This window comes from Oncorhynchus mykiss, chromosome 19 (assembly GCF_013265735.2).
Source record: "Oncorhynchus mykiss isolate Arlee chromosome 19, USDA_OmykA_1.1, whole genome shotgun sequence".
Classification (NCBI taxonomy): domain Eukaryota; kingdom Metazoa; phylum Chordata; class Actinopteri; order Salmoniformes; family Salmonidae; genus Oncorhynchus; species Oncorhynchus mykiss.
Window position 1 is genome coordinate 49,906,840 of NC_048583.1, and position 20,571 is coordinate 49,927,410.

Below are 20,571 nucleotides of genomic sequence, written 5' to 3' on the forward strand. Positions count from 1 at the left end.
CGTCCTCACCATCTATTTGACTGTGTGTATCTCTCTTTCACTCTCCCCCATCCCTCTCTCTCCTCTTTTCTCGCTCATCCCTCTCTCTTATTCACCCTCTCATCCCAATCTCTCTCATTTCCCATCTTTCTCACCGTCCTTCTCTCTCATATACCCTTTCTCTCTCCTCCATCCCTCTCTTTCTCTAGACAAATGACCTGGACCCGTTCCAGGAGCTGCTGGAGCAGCGAGGTTACTCTGATGATGTCACCATGCACAGCACCAAGCCCAAGTACGCCCAGTGCAAAGAGAGCAAGAAGGACCTGATAACGTAAGACTGACCTGTACAGTGTGTGTGTGTGTGTGTGTGTGTGTGTGTGTGTGTGCGTGCGTATGGCATGCTAATGGCATGCTACATTTTGCCACGTACTTTTCAGTCAGCTTTTCATTTGATCCACAGCTCTTCAGCCAGTGTTTTGCTGGTTTCTTATCATTCTCTTATGTTGATGGTTTAACGTAATAAAACATGATGACCTCATCATGTTGCAGCTGCGCTCTAGAATGGGTCCAGAACAGTCCAAACCATTTTTGCAGACAGTCAAGCTAAACTGGAAACAATGAAAAACAAATCAGCCAACAATAAAAGGGATAAACAAACCTATTTATTTTATGTTCCTCTAGTTTTGGTTTCATTCTGTCTATTCCTCTGGTGACAGATGCCCAACATCTGGGCGTGAGGGCAGTGGTCGAGTGACTTACCTCGACTATGCTCTCGGACTACTGCAGACAGAATGCACATCTCTGTGTTTTCTCTTAAGTATGATTACAGTTAACCCTTTGAGTCAACATAGTGTCTAAGTGATGTGTATCATCATGGTAAACATAGGCCTACCAGATACCCAATTATGTCAAGGAATGTAATCAATGAACTTACAGATCATGTCAACAAAACATTTATGTTCTACACAGGCTATTTCTGAAGGCAGTTATTTAGAGGGGTTAACACGTTTATTTACTGACCCATAGTCCCCCCTGCACTTGCATCATGGCTTTCTTGCAATTCCAGTCTTGTCAACGTGTGTGTTTGTGTGTAAGTGTGTGTACAGTGTGTACTGTGCATGTTTGTCTGTGTCTTTATGTTTCAGTGGTGGGCCCTCTCTCTTCTTTGCCTCACTAACGTTGTCATGGTATTTCTTCCAGTCTCTCTGGCTGTCCTTTAGCTGACAAAAGCATTCGAAGTATGATGGCTACCAACTCACAAGAGCTCAAGTAAGGCGTGAGATGTTTCATTTTTATTTTTGTTTCTTCTTTTATTGATATATTGTGAAAAAAGTAGAATTCCCAATTCCTGAATTCAGAACTTGGTTTTAGTTCCTCAGACAAAGCAAAAACACTCTACTGACTGTTATTAATATGTATATTTTATTTATGGGGTATATCAGCTTTAATAGTGCAGTGTCGTGTCTTTACTATAGTTAACTGAAGACTGATAGTTTTTATCAAAGATTCTCTGTAATTAGTTATTACCCGATTAGACTGATTAATCATGTAACCGTAATTACTAGGAAGTCGGGGCACCAAGGAAAAATATTCAGATTACAAAGTTATAATTTCCTAAAATAACTTTTCAGATATTTTATCTGATCAATTAGTCTTCGAATTAATGAATTATTTACTTTACCTCACATTAGTCTCATTCCGAACGTCGTAAATTGTTGGTTATCTGCACGAACCCAGTCTTCAGTATGAGTCATCCATACATCAATTGTCTTAAATCATTTATTTATTACTAGTTAAGTAATTCACAGAAATGCATAAACAAACAAACAAACTGTTACGGTGCGTGAATGAGGACCCAAAAGCGAATCAACTTAAACAGAGCTTCTTTAATTACCAAACATAGGTAGGCTCAGATGGACCGGCAGATTCCGACAGGACAGGACAAGGTTACAGCAAACATGACGACAGTCTGGTTCAGGCATGAATGACACAAACAAACAAGAATCCGACAAGGACAGGAGCAGAAACAGAGAGAGATATTGGGACCTAATCAGAGGGAAAAAAGGGAACAGGTGGGGAACGGGGTGAATGGGTAGTTAGAGGAGACAAGGGACAGCTGGGGGAAAGCGGGGGAGAAAAGGTAACCTAACACGACCAGCAGAGGGAGACAGGGTGAAGGGAAAGGACAGAGACAAGACAACATGACAGTACATGACAGTACCCCCCCACTCACCGAGCGCCTCCTGGCGCACTCGAGGAGGAAACCTGGCGGCAACGGAGGAAATCATCAATCAGCGCACGGTCCAGCACGTCCCGAGAGGGAACCCAACTCCTCTCCTCAGGACCGTACCCCTCCCAGTCAACTAGGTACTGATGACCACGGCCCCGAGGACGCATGTCCAAGATTTTACGGACCCTGTAGATAGGTGCGCCCTCGACAAGGATGGGGGGGGGGGGGGGGAAGACGAGCGGGGGCGCGAAGAACGGGCTTAACACAGGAGACATGGAAGACCGGGTGGACGCGACGAAGATATCGCGGAAGAAGAAGTCGCACTGCGACAGGATTAATGACCTGAGAGATACGGAATGGACCAATGAACCGCGGGGTCAACTTGCGAGAAGCCGTCTTAAGGGGAAGGTTCTGAGTGGAGAGCCAAACTCTCTGACCGCGACAATATCTAGGGCTCTTAGTTCTACGCTTATTAGCAGCTCTCACAGTCTGCGCCCTATAACGGCAAAGTGCAGACCTGACCCTCTTCCAGGTGCGCTCGCAACGTTGGACAAAAGCCTGAGCGGAGGGGACGCTGGACTCGGCGAACTGAGATGAGAACAACGGAGGCTGGTACCCGAGGCTACTCTGAAAAGGAGATAGCCCGGTCGCAGACGAAGGAAGCGAGTTGTGGGCGTATTCTGCCCAGGGGAGCTGTTCTGACCAAGACGCAGGGTTGCGAAAAGAAAGACTGCGTAAGATGCGACCAATAGTCTGATTGGCCCGTTCTGCTTGACCGTTAGACTGGGGGTGAAAGCCGGAAGAGAGACTGACGGAAGCCCCAATCAAACGGCAAAACTCCCTCCAAAATTGAGACGTGAATTGCGGACCTCTGTCCGAAACGACGTCTGACGGAAGGCCATGAATTCTGAAAACATTCTCGATGATGATTTGTGCCGTCTCTTTAGCAGAAGGAAGCTTAGCAAGGGGAATGAAATGAGCCGCCTTAGAGAACCTATCGACAACCGTAAGAATAACAGTCTTCCCCGCTGACGAAGGCAGTCCGGTGACAAAATCTAAGGCGATGTGAGACCACGGTCGAGAGGGAATAGGAAGCGGCCTGAGACGGCCGGCAGGAGGAGAGTTACCGGACTTAGTCTGCGCGCAGACCGAACAAGCAGCCACGAAACGACGCGTGTCATGCTCCCGGGTGGGCCACCAGAAACGCTGGCGAATGGAAGCAAGCGTACCCCGAACGCCAGGGTGGCCGGCTAACTTGGCAGAGTGAGCCCACTGAAGAACGGCCAGACGAGCAGGAACGGGAACGAAAAGAAGGTTCCTAGGACAAGCGCGCGGCGACGGAGTTTGAGTGAGTGCTTGCTTTACCTGCCTCTCAATTCCCCAGACAGTCAACCCGACAACACGCCCCTCAGGGAGAATCCCCTCGGGGTCAGTGGAGGCTACTGAAGAACTGAAGAGACGAGACAAAGCATCAGGCTTGGTGTTCTTAGAGCCCGGACGATAAGAAATCACGAACTCGAAACGAGCGAAAAACAGCGCCCAACGCGCCTGACGCGCATTAAGTCGTTTGGCAGAACGGATGTACTCAAGGTTCCTATGGTCAGTCCAAACGACAAAAGGAACGGTCGCCCCCTCCAACCACTGTCGCCATTCGCCTAGGGCTAACCGGATGGCGAGCAGTTCGCGGTTACCCACATCATAGTTACGTTCCGACGGCGACAGGCGATGAGAAAAATACGCGCATGGGTGGACCTTGTCGTCAGAGAGGGAGCGCTGAGAAAGGATGGCTCCCACTCCCACCTCTGACGCGTCAACCTCGACAACGAACTGTCTAGAGACGTCAGGTGTAACAAGGATAGGAGCGGATGTAAAACGATTCTTGAGGAGATCAAAAGCTCCCTGGGCGGAAACGGACCACTTAAAGCACGTCTTGACAGAAGTAAGGGCTGTGAGAGGAGCTGCCACCTGACCGAAATTACGGATGAAACGACGATAGAAGTTCGCGAAGCCGAGAAAGCGCTGCAGCTCGACGCGTGACTTAGGGACGGGCCAATCAATGACAGCTTGGACCTTAGCGGGATCCATCTTAATGCCTTCAGCGGAAATAACAGAACCGAGAAATGTGACGGAGGAGGCATGAAAAGTGCACTTCTCAGCCTTCACAAAAAGACAATTCTCTAAAAGGCGCTGGAGGACACGTCGAACGTGCTGAACATGAATCTGGAGTGACGGTGAAAAAATCAGGATATCGTCAAGGTAAACGAAAACAAAGATGTTCAGCATGTCTCTCAGGACATCATTGACTAATGCCTGAAAGACAGCTGGAGCGTTAGCGAGGCCGAAAGGAAGAACCCGGTATTCAAAGTGCCCTAACGGAGTGTTAAACGCCGTCTTCCACTCGTCCCCCTCCCTGATGCGCACGAGATGGTAAGCGTTACGAAGGTCCAACTTAGTGAAAAACCTGGCTCCCTGCAGGATCTCGAAGGCTGAAGACATAAGAGGAAGCGGATAACGATTCTTCACTGTTATGTCATTCAGCCCTCGATAATCTATGCAGGGGCGCAGAGACCCGTCCTTCTTCTTGACAAAAAAAACCCCGCTCCGGCGGGAGAGGAGGAGGGGACTATGGTACCGGCGTCAAGAGCTACAGACAAATAATCTTCGAGAGCCTTACGTTCGGGAGCCGACAGAGAGTATAGTCTACCCCGGGGGGGGGTGGTTCCCGGAAGGAGATCAATACTACAATCATACGACCGGTGTGGAGGAAGAGAGGTGGCCCTGGACCGACTGAACACCGTGCGCAGATCGTGATATTCCTCCGGCACCCCTGTCAAATCACCAGGCTCCTCCTGTGAAGAAGAGACAGAGGAAACAGGAGGGATAGCAGACATTAAACATTTCACATGACAAGAGACGTTCCAGGAGAGGATAGAATTACTAGACCAATTAATGGAAGGATTATGACAAACTAGCCAGGGATGGCCCAAAACAACAGGTGTAAAAGGTGAACGAAAAATTAAAAAAGAAATGGTTTCACTATGATTACCAGAAACAGTGAGGGTTAAAGGTAGCGTCTCACGCTGAATCCTGGGGAGAGGACTACCATCCAGGGCGAACAAGGCCGTGGGCTCCTTTAACTGTCTGAGAGGAATGTCATGTTCCCGAGCCCAGGTCTCGTCCATAAAACAGCCCTCCGCCCCAGAGTCTATTAAGGCACTGCAGGAAGCTGACGAACCGGTCCAGCGTAGATGGACCGACAAGGTAGTGCAGGATCTTGAAGGAGAGACAGGAGTAGTAGCGCTCACCAGTAGCCCTCCGCTTACTGACGAGCTCTGGCCTTTTACTGGACATGAAGTGACAAAATGACCAGCGGAACCGCAATAGAGACAGAGGCGGTTGGTGATTCTCCGTTCCCTCTCCTCAGTCGAGATGCGGATACCTCCCAGCTGCATGGGCTCAGCACCCGAGCCGGCAGAGGAAGATGGTAGTGATGCGGAGAGGGAGGCGACGGAGAGCGCGAGCTCCTTTCCACGAGCTCGGTGACGAAGATCAACCCGTCGCTCAATGCGAATAGCGAGTTCAATCAAGGAATCCACGCTGGAAGGAACCTCCCGGGAGAGAATCTCATCCTTTACCTCTGCGCGGAAACCCTCCAGAAGACGAGCGAGCAAGGCCGGCTCGTTCCAGCCACTGGAGACAGCAAGAGTGCGAAACTCAATAGAGTAGTCTGTTATGGATCGATTGCCTTGACATAGGGAAGACAGGGCCCTGGAAGCCTCCTCCCCAAAAACAGATCGATCAAAAACCCGTATCATCTCCTCCTTAAAGTCTTGATACTGGTTAGTACACTCAGCCCTTGCCTCCCAGATTGCCGTGCCCCACTCACGAGCCCGTCCAATAAGGAGAGATATGACGTAGGCGACACGAGCAGTGCTCCTGGAGTAAGTGTTGGGCTGGAGAGAAAACGCAATATCACACTGGGTGAGGAACGAGCGGCATTCAGTGGGCTCCCCAGAGTAACACGGCGGGTTATTGATTCTGGGCTCCGGAGATTCGAAAGCCCTGGAAGTGGCCGGTGGATCGAGGCGGAGATGGTGAACCTGTTCTGTGAGGTTGGAGACTTGGGTGGCCAGGGTCTCAACGGCATGTCGAGCAGCAGACAATTCCTGCTTGTGTCTGCCTAGCATCGCTCCCTGGATCTCGACGGCTGAGTGGAGAGGATCCGAAGTCGCTGGGTCCATTCTTGGTCGGATTCTTCTGTTACGGTGCGTGAATGAGGACCCAAAAGCGAATCAACTTAAACAGAGCTTCTTTAATTACCAAACATAGGTAGGCTCAGATGGACCGGCAGATTCCGACAGGACAGGACAAGGTTACAGCAAACATGACGACAGTCTGGTTCAGGCATGAATGACACAAACAAACAAGAATCCGACAAGGACAGGAGCAGAAACAGAGAGAGATATTGGGACCTAATCAGAGGGAAAAAAGGGAACAGGTGGGGAACGGGGTGAATGGGTAGTTAGAGGAGACAAGGGACAGCTGGGGGAAAGCGGGGGAGAAAAGGTAACCTAACACGACCAGCAGAGGGAGACAGGGTGAAGGGAAAGGACAGAGACAAGACAACATGACAGTACATGACACAAACAAGGTAAATGTGGTTATATGAAATGATAGGAGAATGTGCCCTAGTGGGCTAAACCGGCATGGCGGCTTGATAGACAAAAGGGGAAGTGGGGGTCGACTAAGAAGTCACTACAGAGTGATAATTATAACAATTGAAATGCTAATCCTTTACACATGAACACTCACTCATTCGGGAACAATTGCAATCAATATATATATTTACGCTTTGTAGAATTGTCCGTCTCTCTCCCTCTCTCTCTCTGTCGTGGTTATAGTGGGTAGTTCAGAGTGACATTCATTAGTTTCGTTATAGAATGGATGTTTTGGCAGTTGTCGTTCTTCGCGTTCAATGATACCGAATTCCCAGCTGCAGACTAGTAATTAACATCAAAGACTTGTTCTTATTCTGTCGGTATCGATAGTCTAAGAGTTTATCCACGTGGTATGGTTAAAAGATTCAGCAGTGGTCTACAACCTTTGTCCTCCTAATGGAGAAAAACATGGTCTGCAACCTTTAGCCATCTCGTAATTGAGGTAAGCTCGGTCTGTTGATCGAAAACCCGAGTGGGGGTTTTATTCGGAATGTTTGAAAATTGCTGTCCCAGGATGTCTGACCCTAACTGGGCTCAGGGGCGGTCCTCTGATTTAGTTCAAATCAAAAGGGAATTGTATTTTTCTTCATTAAACAGTCCAAAATCATATTACACAATTATACAAACAGTATCATACTCACTCATTCATCTTATACAACAATTAGATGTAAACCTCATATCTGAGGCTATTATATAAACAGCGTGATGGTAATGTGGCCACACCGTCTCCCATGAGCTTCCCCAAGTTGTGACAAACGGACCAGTTCGTAGCTGGATTATTCACCGATCTTTTATACTTTCTCCGGAACATGAAATTTGTTCGTACCTCAAGTTCTGTGAGGTGGAAGGATTTCCTTTGTTCTTCATGAAAATCTACTCTCTCTATACTGTGTCCATGAGGAGATCCTCAGGAATTTATGACGTCTCTCTGACCACAGCAACCTAGTTGAAGGAGGAAAGGTGGAGGCAGGGAGAGGGGGATAGGGCTTGCTAAACCCAAAGAGGTTAATGTCATGACAGCAGATATATCGTAGGTTCTATCAATGTAATTGTCTGCATCATTTCCAATACCCTATATATAGTATATATTTAAGTACATTTTCCTTTTTTTGTTTTCCCTTAAAAGCACAGAGAGCATCATGAAGAACAAGGAACACACCAGGCAGGTCCGAGATACTGTTATGAAGAAGTTTAAAGCCGGATTTGGATACAAAAAGATTTCCCAAGCTTTAAACATCCCAACGAGCACTGTGCAAGCGATAATATTGAAATGGAAGGAGTATCAGACCACTGCAAATCTACCAAGACCTGGCCGTCCCTCTAAACTTTCAGCTCATACAAGGAGAAGACTGATCAGAGATGCAGCCAAGAGGCCCATGATCACTCTGGATGAACTGCAGAGATCTACAGCTGAGGTGGGAGACTCTGTCCATAGGACAACAATCAGTCGTATATTGCACAAATCTGGCCTTTATGGAAGAGTGGCAAGAAGAAAGCAATTTCTTAAAGATATCCATAAAAAGTGTCGTTTAAAGTTTGCCACAAGCCACCTGGGAGACACACCAAACATGTGGAAGAAGGTGCTCTGGTCAGATGAAACCAAAATTGAACTTTTTGGCAACAATGCAAAACGTTATGTTTGGCGTAAAAGCAACACAGCTGAACACACCATCCCCACTGTCAAACATGGTGGTGGCAGCATCATGGTTTGGGCCTGCTTTTCTTCAGCAGGGACAGGGAAGATGGTTAAAATTGATGGGAAGATGGATGGAGCCAAATACAGGACCATTCTGGAAGAAAACCTGATGGAGTCTGCAAAAGACCTGAGACTGGGACGGAGATTTGTCTTCCAACAAGACAATGATCCAAAACATAAAGCAAAATCTACAATGGAATGGTTCAAAAATAAACATATCCAGGTGTTAGAATGGCCAAGTCAAAGTCCAGACCTGAATCCAATCGAGAATCTGTGGAAAGAACTGAAAACTGCTGTTCACAAATGCTCTCCATCCAACCTCACTGAGCTCGAGCTGTTTTGCAAGGAGGAATGGGAAAGAATTTCAGTCTCTCGATGTGCAAAACTGATAGAGACATACCCCAAGCGACTTACAGCTGTAATCGCAGCAAAAGGTGGCGCTACAAAGTATTAATTTAAGGGGGCTGAATAATTTTGCACGCCCAATTTTTCAGTTTTTGATTTGTTAAAAAAGTTTGAAATATCCAATAAATGTCATTCCACTTCATGATTGTGTCCCACTTGTTGTTGATTCTTCACAAAAAAATACAGTTTTATATCTTTATGTTTGAAGCCTGAAATGTGGCAAAAGGTCGCAAAGTTCAAGGGGGCCGAATACTTTTGCAAGGCACTGTATCTCTTCGATGATATATCGTTCGTGGAAGTGTGCTTTCTGTTCTGAATCCCAGGAGAAAATGCCTGCAGCTGAAGATTACCCACCAATTTAGACAAAGGACACCGGGCGGACCCCTGGAAAATGTAGTCTCTTATGGCCAATCTTCCAATGATATGCCTACAAATACGTCACAATGCTGCAGACATCTTGAAGAAACGACAGAAAGGGCAGGCTCGTTCCTGGTGCATTCACAGCCATATAAGGAGATAATGGAAAACAGAGCCTCAGAAATTCTGCTCATTTCCTGTTTGAAGTTTCATCTTGGTTTCGCCTGTAGCATGAGTTCTGTGGCACTCACAGATAATATCTTTGCAGTTTTGGAAACGTCAGACTGTTTTCTTTCCAAGGCTGTCAATTATATGCATAGTCTAGCATCTTTTCGTGACAAAATATTGCGCTTAAAACGGGCACGTTTTTTTATCCAATAATGAAATAGCGCCCCCATAGACTCAACTGGTATTAACCTTCCCGTAATTGGAGTACACTCTACTGACTGATACAGCGAAATACATTATAGATGTAACGGTACAGAATGAGTGTGTTTTTGACTGTGTCCCTTAAGCCCTGTTGGTTGCTGTAGGCCCTGATTCGCTGTGTTTTCTGTCCCAGGTGCCCGACACCGGGGTGCGATGGTTCTGGGCATAATACTGGCAACTACGCATCACACAGAAGGTAAAATAAACACAAACACACACACACACTTCTAGTTATTCACAATGGCAGTGGACAGCACACACACCTCTCAGGCTGGTTCAGAGGAAGTTCTCTGTATTAATAATATTTGCAATTGATATGGTTGTCTTTCCTCTGCAGTCTATCAGGGTGTCCGCGGGCCAGGAAGAGTGGAATGAAGATATCACACAGTAAAGAGGACAAGGAGGACCAGGAGCCCATCAGGTAGAGTTAGCCTGCCAAACCCCTCTCAAAGACTCAGGGAACTACAGCTATCACCCAATTTCTAGATGCCCTTAACCAACTCTCACTGTTCTTTTTAGATTGAAACAGAGACAGGCAACCCCCAGTGGTTTGAAAATGAGGGTTGTCCTATGTAGGGATCTTATGTTGTGGCTTCACAAAAATATACAGAGATAGTTAGCTGGAGAGAGAGACAGAGATTGATCTGGTTTCTCTCTAATGAGCTTTTCTGGCTGCTCTCTCATCGATTTCTCAGTGGTGCTGAGAGAAAACCAACACCCTGGCCTGTCTGTCTGCCTGTCTGTCTGTCTATCTATCTCCCACGGTCAGCCAAGCCAACTGAGGCAGGGTCGCTTTCCCACACATCTGTCTTCACTAAAAGCCATGATTGCATGGAACTCCCTTCCATCTTATATAGCGCAAGTGAACAGCAAACCTGGTTTCAAAAAACAAATAAAGCAACACCTCACGGCACAATGCCTCTCCCCTATCTGACCAGCTTGTTGTGTGTACTATATATACTGACATGTACATGTAACTGATAGATGGACACACATGCACACTACATGTTAGGTTTTCAATGTATGTAAATTGTAAAGTATTTTGTCTGTAATGTCTTTTTAGTTGCATGTCGGACCCCAGTGAGACTAGCTGTCACCACTGCCGTCGGTTAATGGGGATCCTAATAACATCAACAACAAAAAACTGCTCCAAATAAGCATTGGCTGGAGGAGAAAAGTTACTGGACTTAGAGTCAACTGTGTGTGGGGGTTTGGACCATTTTCAGAAAGAGATTGTGACTGTTTCTGGAAAGATAATACGCCTGATTGATAGTTTAATAAAACCAAGGGGAGTTGTAACAATAATCCACTGGGGGAATATTCTGTGTTGAAACATTTTCAGCTTCACTGCATCTGATTAGCCATAGTGCCAAGTGCTGATTTAACGTTGACTGACTGTAGTCTGTGTCAGTGTGATAAACTGCCAAAGGGACAGATTAGACCAGATCAGACCAGATTGAAGGTGTTTTTATTTATATTTAAGTCAGAGTGATTACTGATACCGTATCCTCTCCCATTCTGCACACTGTAACTCAAAAGACAAACAAAGTCATACTGCATTCACTGAAACGAAATGATATTTCCTCAACTCAAGCACCCATGAAGCTATATGTGGTCCAACTTTACATTATATAGATCTTATGTCATAGTAATAACTATGTCATGAATAACACAATTCTTCCTGACAATGCATCCTGAGCAGGAAAACTTCTGGGTCCTTGTCAGTAAAAAACTCTTGACCCTGGTTATTAGAATAACTAGACCATCCCTACGCCCTTCACAGGTGTCCGGTCCCGGGCTGTGGCGGTCAGGGTCATGTGACAGGGAAGTATGCATCTCACCGCAGTGCATCAGGCTGCCCCCTAGCGGCCAAGCGGCAGAAGGACGGTTACATGAATGGCTCCCAGTTCACATGGAAGGCTGGGAAGACAGACGGCATGTCCTGTCCCACCCCGGGCTGTGATGGCTCGGGTCACGTCAGTGGGAGCTTCCTCACACATCGGAGGTGGGTCTGGGTCCTGCATCAATATTTGATCATCCTCTCTTTCTCCCTTCCTTGAAGTAATCACTGATCTGACGGGATCTGTGAAAGCTAGTGGAGCCAATGCTTCACTCATCCAGTCAGGTTTTGTGTGTGTTTAAATAAAATATGCACTATTTGTATGTATGTCTAAAAATGTCTAATATTTCTAATATTTTCCCCAAGTTTGTCGGGCTGTCCGCGTGCCACCTCTGCCATGAAGAAAGCCAGACTGTCTGGACTGTCTGAAATGCTAACGATAAAACAGCGCACCAGCAACGGTAATGACTGTCACTGCTCACTCACACAATGGAGCCAATCAGGAGTGTGTATGCGTAATGAGCTACTGAGTGAAATCCCAATCTGACATACAGGGCCAACCAGGAGTGTGTGTGTGTAATGATCTACTGAGTCGAATCCCAATTTGATATAAAGAGCCAATCAGGAGTGTGTATGCGTAATGAGCTTCTGAGTAGAATCCCAATCTGACATAAAGAGCCAATCAGGAGTCGGTACACGCAATGAGCTCCTGAGTAGAATCCAAATCTGACATAAAGAGCAAGTCAGGATTGGGTAATTTTAATTTTAATTTTACCTTTATTTAACTAGGCAAGTCAGTTAAGAACAAATTCTTATTTACAATGGCGGCCTAGGAACAGTGGGTTTACTGCCTTGTTCAGGGGCAGAAGGACAGATTTTTACCTTGTCAGCTCGGTGATTCGATCTAGCAACCTTTCGGTAACTGGCCAACGCTCTAACCACTAGGTATTGAGCCACTGAGTAGAATCCTAATCTGACATAAAGAACCAATCAGGAGTGTGTATGCGTAATGAGCTACTGAGTGGAACCCCAATCTGAATTAAAGGGTACAGGATTGCCATACAGCCTTTGAGCTAGCAAACTAGCCAGTGACAGTTAGTGTATAAGAGACCATCCCTCTGCCTCTATCACACATCTCATTCACCCACCACTGACACATCATTTGAAATATGTAGTTGGACTCGGGGTGGGTGGCAGGTGTCTAATAATTGTTCACTGTATAATATTTTTAAGGAATCGAAAATGAGGAAGAAATTAAACAGCTGGATGAAGAAATCAAAGATTTAAGTGAATCAAATTCACAAGTGGAAGCAGATATGATCAAACTTAGAACACAGGTAAGTCAGTAGTTCTATGCCATCTGTTTACTTGAAGATTTGACTCATTTCATGCTTACCTTTCAGTTTCTACCCATTGTGGCGCATCTATTGTCAGCAATTATATAATGGTAACGTGTACTACAATGGAGTGTGTATTTCATTGTTGTACAGCATACACCTAAATGAATCTACCCTCTGCTAAAAAGGTTACCAGAAAAGTTACTCCAGTTTAGAAAAAGCTGTCCAATTTTCATACATGATCTACCATCATCGAGATAAATCCCAGTATATCTCACATCTGGGAGAATGCAGTGTAACAAAGTGGTGGATTCCTAATTACAAAGCACTATACGTCTGTGAGTGCCTGCTTGCCAAACAGAGAGCATAGTCACTCACAGCCAATAAAGGGAAGCACCCTGTCCCCACTAGCAGGAACAAGAGCAGCAGCTTTCACAGCTTGTATGGAAGGGTTACTTCCTAAAGAACTATTTGTGTGTGTGAGTTGCAGAAGCTACACATCAGTATCAAGGAAGTATCAAACACTCCAGGAGAGGAAAGAGAGAAGCTTCACAATATTTATGTTCACCTACAGTTTGCCTTTTTGAGATTGCATGCACGTTTGATCTCATTTTGAAATACTGTCTGTTTTCCAACTTGTAGTACATCTTTGGTACTGAATTGTACTGTATGTGCATTGGAGGCGTATGGCATATTTGTTGGAATACACCCCACAGACTTTCAGTACATTTTAGTGAGTGTCAGTGTGTTGAATATCATGTGTCCATGCTTCATTGCTCTTCACCTGTGTTGCTCTGTTGCGGGTACATCCATCTCTCCGTGTGATGATGTCATAGACATGGCTGCACGCCAGCCAATCAGCAGTGAGTTGTGGCATGTCTGAGGTAGGCCGCTGCCCATGTTATGTGAACTGTGAACTGCACCCTGTGTGCTTCACTGTAGCAAGCAGAGATAAAGAAGTACTACCTTTACGGTAACCTTCTTCTTCTCTCACTCTCCCCCCATTCCCTAGATTACCACAATGGAGTCTAATCTGAAGTCAATAGAGGAAGAAAACAAGGTGATTGAACATCAAAATGAATCTCTCCTGCATGAGCTGGCCAGCCTCAGCCAGACACTGATTAACAGTTTAGCTAATATCCAGCTCCCTCATATGGTAAGGGAACACCAAGAACGGCAATCGGGCAAGTTCCTATAAGCAAACATACTGTAGCATATGAGTTGATTCATTTACATACTCATCTATGTACAGTATTTATCTATTCATTTCTGTGAAGCCCATACGGTTCCAGTGGTTGTGCATGCTGAGTTGAGCAGGGGCTTTCTGAGCCTAGATCAATGAAAAATAAGAGTATTCATCATTTTAGCCAAAGTGAATAGGGGAAGTATTATATGATGCGCGTGTTATGAATTATAGAGCGATTAGACAATCAGTTTCAAACAAAGGTGTTAACAGTTGACTTTGGCAGGAGTTCACCAGAGCTGAGTACCGGCACCTAAAGATTTTTACTGCTTGAGTAAAGTACTGACATCTACATGTTAACAGTGAAATGAAAACTTAAGTCTCTACCACTTTGGCTCTCGGCCTATAGCTATAGGCTACTACCTTTGTAAATTCAACAAACTTACTTGTGGATCTATCATGGATTTTCATAGTACAGTACGTGCTATAATTGCAGGTCTGCATTTACTGTAGTGCTACATGTATTTAAGGCATGTCAAAAACAGCTTTTCTCCATAAGCATCCATTATATTATTTTCTTATTGTCTTCACTTCAGAAGAAAAGGAAAAAATAGCACTGGTCCAAAAACTATGAATGATGCCTGTGTCAATCACAAATTAAAATCTTGGCATTTTTTTATTCTTAAAACTCTATCTCCTTATCTTAAAACGTGCAACGTTTGTGTGTGAACACAATGCGATATTATTCCAGAGGCTGTGATCATTCTGACTATGGTGTGAGCTGGATTCAGTTGCTGGCCCAATTCGCTATGTTTTCTTATGTTTTGCCTCTGTTTATTTCACATATCAATTGTGTCAGATGTTCTGTTGGTGCTGTAGCTCAAATGCTACCACCTAGGGATTGTCTGAGAGAGTAACAGTAACTAGGTAGCAACTAACAGTAACTAACCTTTCCCCCATAGAAACCGCTGGCACACAAAGAGGCTTCCATTAGAAATAACAGCTGCTTACAGATGCATCAGAGAGTAAGACAATCATTCATCATATTCTTACTCTAACACTGCTTTTCTTTCTGTTAATCCTTCTCCTTGTTTCCTCATCAATGCACTGTATGAAAGACTGGACCTCTGTTTTTCGCAATAATGTTACATAGCAAGATTTTGTCCTGTATTTTAAGCTTTATCCAGAAATGGGAATTAAACAAAAACAATTGTCTTTTTAACAATTGTCTGAGGATAGTGCTGGACCATCTGACAAGAAGAGGGTACAATTTGATGAACAACTGCAAAACACAGGGCCCTAATTATTATACCATCAAAACACAGGGCCCTAATTATTGTGTCATCAAAATGCAGGGCCCTAATGACAGAACCATCAAAACACAGGGCCCGAATTATAGTTTAATTAAAACAGAGGGCCCTAATGACAGAACCATCATTAAAACACAGGGCCCTAACGATAGTATAATTAAAACACAAGGCCATAACGATAGTATCATTAAAACACAAGGCCCTAATGATAGTATCATTAAAACATAAGGCCCTAATGATAGTATCATTAAAACACAAGGCCCTAATGATAGTATCATTAAAACACAGGGCCCTAATGATAGTATCATTAAAACACAGGGCCCTAACGATAGTATAATTAAAACACAAGGCCATAACGATAGTATCATTAAAACACAAGGCCCTAATGATAGTATCATTAAAACATAAGGCCCTAATGATAGTATCATTAAAACACAAGGCCCTAATGATAGTATCATTAAAACACAGGGCCCTAATGATAGTATCATTAAAACACAAGGCCCTAACCATAGTATCATTAAAACACAAGGCCCTAATGATAGTATCATTAAAACACAGGGCCCTAACGATAGTATCATTAAAACACAGGGCCCGAATTATAGTTTAATTAAAACACAGGGCCCTAACGATAGTATCATTAAAACACAGGGCCCTAACGATAGTATCATTAAAACACAGGGCCCGAATTATAGTTTAATTAAAACACAGGGCCCAAATTATAGTTTAGTTAAAACGCAGGGCCCTAACGATAGTATCATCAAAACACAGGGCTCTAATGATAGTATCATTAAAACACAAGGCCCTAATGATAGTATCATCAAAACACAGGGCTCTAATGATAGTATCATTAAAACACAGGGCCCCAATGATAGTATCATCAAAACACAGGGCTCTAATGATAGTATCATTAAAACACAGGGCCCCAATGATAGTATCATCAAAACACAGGGCTCTAATGATAGTATCATTAAAACACAGGGCCCCAATGATAGTATCATCAAAACACAGGGCCCTAATGATACTATCATAAAAACACAGGGCAATAATGATAGTATCACCAAAACACAGGGCCATAATGATAGTATCACCAAAACACAGGGCCTTAATGATAGTATCACCAAAACACAGGGCCTTAATGATAGTATCACCAAAACACAGGGCCTTAATGATAGTATCACCAAAACACAGGGCCTTAATGATAGTATCATCAAAGGCACCATAATAGAGTCAGCAGATTTAGTCCTCTGTCTGGTTCAGAAACTCTCCCATTCATGTCTTTTCCATGTCCATCTTTATTTCATTCATATGACCATTTATTTTCCCCAGTCTTCCTGATTCCTATCCAATCCTGAATTTTCCTTTATTAAAGTCTTTCTAACCTCAATGATCATCTATTTGAATGGCAAAATCTTGTTTTAGCCAAGTAAAAGTGCACTTATTGGTTGCAAAGTGTATAAACATAAAATGTGTATAGACACTGCAGCATGACCCTCTCTTCCCAATGTGGACGTCACTGTATGACAACTTTCTCTGTGTTGATCATCTTTGTCTAAGACCACCACTTCTCAGCCGTTTCCCTGTGGTTAGACAACTTATTTTTAGGGCAATCAAATATGAAAAGGCACTTTCACGGGGCTAGCTTAGAGAATAGTTTGTTTCAAGTGGTTTTATTAACTCTGGTTAGATTTTTTGTTAAAACAACTGTTTGTAAGTCTTAGCTCCTCAAAGGGTGATTTTAGAGAGTTATTTTCTGGGCTGTCTTCTGTTCTCTGTTCATCACGTCTTCTTGTTATGATCTCACCTTTCTGCTGTTGTTGAAATGTTCCACAGGAGCCGATCAGCGATCAGAACTTTGATGCTTATGTGACCACTCTAACAGACATGTACACTAACCAGGAGCATTACCAGAGTCCAGAGAACAAAGCCCTGTTGGAAAACATCAAACAAGCAGTGCAAGGAATCCAAGCGTAACCCAGCCCGCTACCAAGCCCAGCAAATGACAGAGCATCTTCTCAAAGAGGAGTGAAAGAAATCAACATTCGCAGGAAAGAGCTAGAAGTGACATGATAGGATGATGCCTCATGGTTTGCTGCTGTAACATTAGCATACAGTGTTACATATTGATTTTCATTCTTCAAAAAGAAATGTTATGCTTAGAAAAATTCATAATGATTTTTCTTTTTGGTCTTGCTTTGAAGAAAAAATAAATAAATGACAAAATAGTTTTTGAAAACATTCACCTTTTGTACGTTTTCATACTGTGTGAGCTGACATAGTGTGATGTAATGTTTGTAACTGCTCACGTATGCACATTTTTTGTGTATATTTCTGAACAGTAAGCTGTATAACATAAGACAGTGCTTGATGATGAAGCATTTTAGATGAAAAAGCTGCACTGGACAGTGAATTTTTTATTTTTTATTTAAAAGGGGGAACTGCACGGAGGTAGCTACTTTTCAACGATGTTTTCCTCAATGGAAGACTTTGGAATCCTAAAGATGTTTGTTTTTTCTTGTTTGCAGATTGTTGAATAGCAAGACTTGGTTGCAAATTACTTTATTTTTAACAATGCTTGAAAAATTCTTTGTCTTCTTTTTTAAAGATTGGTAGCTATAGGTGGGGGCATTTTTTATGTGTTGGAAATGAGTATGGAAAGAAACTGACTTGATGTTTGTATGAATGTAACAGTTTATTGTAAACATCATGACACGGAAACCCAATGGTGAAAATCCCATTATCTAGAAAGTACTATTCACTCTTGATATTTTGTGTTTGTAGATACCCATTGGTGATGTATAATGGCAATAGAGTACGCAGGACTCATTCTAGCATTTAGTAGTTAGTTCTGTTTCAAATTTCAAAACTTCTGTTGCTAGAATCGGGCAATGTTTCAGCAATATATATCTAAATCATATGTTTATAGAAATGGGATGCAATCTACAGGAAAAAAATATTTGGGTATATGCAATGACTTGTTTATAAACATAGGGGTGGAGGAACAAATTAATCTTTTTACTATATATAAAATAAAATCTTTTATATAAATCTTTTAAGTACAAAGAAAGTATTTAAAAAAGTTGGACATTCAGTTTTAAAGATGAAATGCTCTATGAGTTCCACTCTCTTTACAGACAATTTTGCACATAAGGGACACCTTCGTTTCCATGTTTTGATGTTTTTACAGAAACTAAAGCAGTACCTGAGAGCCTACCGGAGGGTGACAAAGGTTTTGTAAAGAGTATTTATACTAAAGTATGAGAGAGAGCGGGTCTTACAGGGTCATTGTCCCCACTTGCCAGTAGACTATTTGCACTTGTCTTAGAGATAGTATCCTAACATGCGGCGGTGTGCAATTTCCAGGTGTTCCTTTTGCACACGATTGGAGCAAATAACTGCTAAGAGCCACTAGGTGATGAATTAGTACCACTGAAAGAGACTACAGGGATTTGAATCAGAAATTACGATTATAACCATACAAGTAATACTGTATTATCAAATGGTCAAACAATGATGCTATTTCATTTTGGTATGTTATATGAATATTAAATCATCCCCAGCAGCACTTTATATCTAATCACTGTACAAATTAAATAGTCAATCAATTAAAGGTAAAAAAAAAAAAAAAAAGTAAAAAGAGGTTGTTTTCCCATTAGGCTTGGAGAGTGGCACATTCACTCTTCTAGTTGACTCTTCTGCTCGGAATGAGGTGATGCAGTTTCATGTCTGTATGCAGCCCCTCTTTATGTTGTGGTATTAGTTGTTAGCGACCATGTTCAGAATTGGCCTTCTTGAGAGCTAATGCAAAGGTGCTTGTCATTCACCTGATCTTGTCTATTGTACTTTTACATCCTCTTTTAGGGCTCCATCGTCAATGACTGCATACAGTATGCCTTTCTCCACAGCATCGTGTCTGCAGCTTTTTGACAACATAGTAATGCTTTCAGTAGAGTAATACCTAGTATCAGTTTTTGAATTAATTCTCATAATCAGTACAATTGAGGAATTTAAAGCACAAACCGGCTGCTCATCTACCATTAGTACATAATATCAAATTTGAGAAAAGTTATATGTGACTATTTACATAGGGAACACAAAAGGTGTCACATATTAGAATTTTCATATAAATGATTGTGAATTCATCAGAGTTTATTTATTATCACTTATTCATTTTGAGGTTGATTTAAGTAATCATGAACAAAAACAGGATTTTGTACAAACTATTGTGCTCTCTGTGGACCTGAAGTTTAATTTATTTTTGTACTACACAGCATGGATTTGTTGACATTTTAATTTTGCTATAAGTGTGTGAGATCACAAGTTGCTGTGATATTTCATTTTTAAATTGTGAACTTTGTACAATTCTTGTCATGCTGGATGTTGACACATCTTACTCTGAATAAAGAAAAATTGTGTTGCGACAGGCCTGTAAATTTGATAGTCATCATTCTTGTTCATGCTCATTCAAAACCCACCATTCATGGAACACTAAACATTTTTTAGTTGCAATAATACCCGTTTTTTTTTTTTTTTTCATTTCACAAAATAGTTACTGAATTTTACATTCCAGGACAATCCTCAGATGTTTTGCAATCAGAATCAAGCTTTCTTAGGATAACGCTTCATGACATGTGGCAAATGTGGAGTTAATTCAGACCGCTATGAAGTGGAGTGGGAGTTTTGTTCCAGGCATATACTTCCCAAGTGTCATACCACATGACAACCAGAGGATGGCAGCAAATAGCACTGTATAACATCATAGTCCTATGGAAATGTTCTTGCCTGTCTGTCTCCGACTGAAGTTAGAGGGAATCCCCCCAATTACCTATAATAAAACACAAAATGTATCGAACATCAACCATCATATTCAGAACTACTATTATGAGCTGTAAATACATGGAAAGTAACACAATCATTTGTAGATAAGGGGATTATCAGACAAATCCTGAACTATTATTACATCCTTCCTAAACCATATCATAGGCTGAGAATGGGCCCATCAACTCATTGTCTGTCCGACATTCCACCCAGCGCGAGACAAACTGGCAACATTTTACCGCATCATTACAGGTTAACTATGGTAATAAAAT

At 43.0% G+C, this 20,571-nt stretch overlaps 1 protein-coding gene across 13 annotated transcripts in view; it reads left to right on the top strand.

Moving 5' to 3' along the window:
• Positions 1-19,906, top strand: part of LOC110498066 (myelin transcription factor 1-like protein) — a 171,778-nt gene extending 151,872 nt beyond the window's left edge. For 6 of the 13 annotated variants that reach the window (XM_036954999.1, XM_036955001.1, XM_036954998.1 and 3 more), the window contains 10 exons: positions 189-310; positions 1,180-1,248; positions 9,948-10,010; positions 10,152-10,235; positions 11,598-11,819; positions 12,021-12,115; positions 12,888-12,991; positions 14,004-14,147; positions 15,137-15,199; positions 17,315-19,906. In XM_036954999.1, coding sequence (XP_036810894.1) covers positions 189-310; positions 1,180-1,248; positions 9,948-10,010; positions 10,152-10,235; positions 11,598-11,819; positions 12,021-12,115; positions 12,888-12,991; positions 14,004-14,147; positions 15,137-15,199; positions 17,315-17,455 — 1,107 coding nt within the window. In that variant the 3' untranslated portion in view covers positions 17,456-19,906. Of the gene's footprint in view, positions 1-188; positions 311-1,179; positions 1,249-3,520; positions 3,524-9,947; positions 10,011-10,151; positions 10,236-11,597; positions 11,820-12,020; positions 12,116-12,887; positions 12,992-14,003; positions 14,148-15,136; positions 15,200-17,314 lie in introns of all 13 variants that reach the window. The other 7 variants (XM_036955003.1, XM_036955010.1, XM_036955002.1 and 4 more) reach the window with 6 other exon arrangements.
• The last annotated feature ends 665 nt before the right edge of the window (positions 19,907-20,571 follow it).